Below are 617 nucleotides of genomic sequence, written 5' to 3'. Positions count from 1 at the left end.
CAGCACCAGCAGCTGCTGCTGTTGCTGATGCTGCTGCTGCGACGCTGCAACTGCTGCGTCATGAGCGGCGAGGTGCAGTTCTTCGTCAACTGCCTGCAGCAGCAGCAGCAGCAGCAGCAACGGAGCATGCGCTCATGCTGCAGTCAGCAGCAGCAGCAGCTGATGCAGCAAGCAGCAGCACCAAGAGCAGTGCAGCAAGATTGGGTTGAAGCTGCAGCAGCAGCAACAGCAGCAGCAGCACTGCACTTACAGCCAGCCCTGTGGAAATAGCATCTAAGGGCATCTGCAGCAGCAACGACTGCAGCCAGTCAGGAGCACCTGCTGCTGCTGCAGCACCATCACCAGAAGCTGCTGCTGCAGCAGCTGCTGCTCCATCTGCTGCTGCTCCATCTGCTGCAGCTCCATCTCCTGCAGCAGCAGGGGAGCTCAGGTGTCTTTGAAACTCAGCAACAAAAGGAGACATGTCTGGCAGCTGCCTACGGCGCTGCTGCTTCTTTTGCTGCTGCTGCTGCTGCTGCTGCTGTTCCTGCTGCTGCTCGGGTGGCGCTTCGTACTGCAGCAGCAGGCAGGGCTCTGCTGTTGCCGCTGCATCTGCTGCTACCAAGGCAGCTGCTGCA

At 60.0% G+C, this 617-nt stretch overlaps 1 protein-coding gene across 1 annotated transcript in view; it reads right to left on the bottom strand.

Moving 5' to 3' along the window:
* Positions 1 to 250: 250 nt before the first annotated feature.
* ETH_00033800 (uncharacterized protein) overlaps positions 251 to 617 on the bottom strand; it is a gene marked incomplete at both ends in the record, with an annotated part of 2579 nt that continues 2212 nt past the window's right edge. Inside the window, one exon of the mRNA XM_013376127.1 lies at positions 251 to 612. Within this exon, the coding sequence (XP_013231581.1) occupies positions 251 to 612 (362 nt within the window). The remainder of the gene's footprint in view (positions 613 to 617) is intronic.

The sequence above is a fragment of the Eimeria tenella genome, genomic scaffold (genome assembly GCF_000499545.2).
Source record: "Eimeria tenella Houghton genomic scaffold, Eth_scaff3186, whole genome shotgun sequence".
Classification (NCBI taxonomy): domain Eukaryota; phylum Apicomplexa; class Conoidasida; order Eucoccidiorida; family Eimeriidae; genus Eimeria; species Eimeria tenella.
This window is presented reverse-complemented; position numbering and strand designations above follow the sequence as displayed.